Source organism: Alligator sinensis, unplaced genomic scaffold, assembly GCF_000455745.1.
Source record: "Alligator sinensis unplaced genomic scaffold, ASM45574v1 scaffold184_1, whole genome shotgun sequence".
Lineage (NCBI taxonomy): Eukaryota > Metazoa > Chordata > Crocodylia > Alligatoridae > Alligator > Alligator sinensis.
The window spans coordinates 288,119-288,448 of NW_005842983.1; the positions used below are offsets into that span (position 1 = coordinate 288,119).

Here is a 330-nt window from a genome sequence, read left to right on the forward strand (position 1 = left end):
GGGGGCTGCAGGCCGAGGGGGCGCCGGACGGCCTGGCCGGGACGCTGCAGCTGCTCAATGAGAAGGACACGCGCCTGCCCTGCTCCGCCAAGCTGCCCTTCGCGCTGGGGCCGGGGGCTCGCTCCGTGCAGCGCCTCGTGCTCCAGGTACCGCCCCGCCCCGCCCCTGCTAGGGCTCCGCCCCCGGGAGTGCTAAGCCCCGCCCCTGAGCGCGCCTCAGCCCGAGCCGGGCTTTCGGGCCCCTGGTGTAGGCCACGCCCCCTGCATGGAGCCCCGCCCCTCTGGATTTCTTGCCTCCTCCCACAGGGCCTGGACACCGCTCCAGCGGCTG

At 75.5% G+C, this 330-nt stretch overlaps 1 protein-coding gene across 1 annotated transcript in view; it reads left to right on the top strand.

Annotated features, from left to right (window-relative positions):
* Positions 1–330, top strand: part of LOC102383747 (complement C4) — a 26,447-nt gene that overhangs the window by 1,634 nt on the left and 24,483 nt on the right. Inside the window, exon 2 of the mRNA XM_025192942.1 lies at positions 12–146. Within this exon, the coding sequence (XP_025048727.1) occupies positions 12–146 (135 nt within the window). The remainder of the gene's footprint in view (positions 1–11; positions 147–330) is intronic.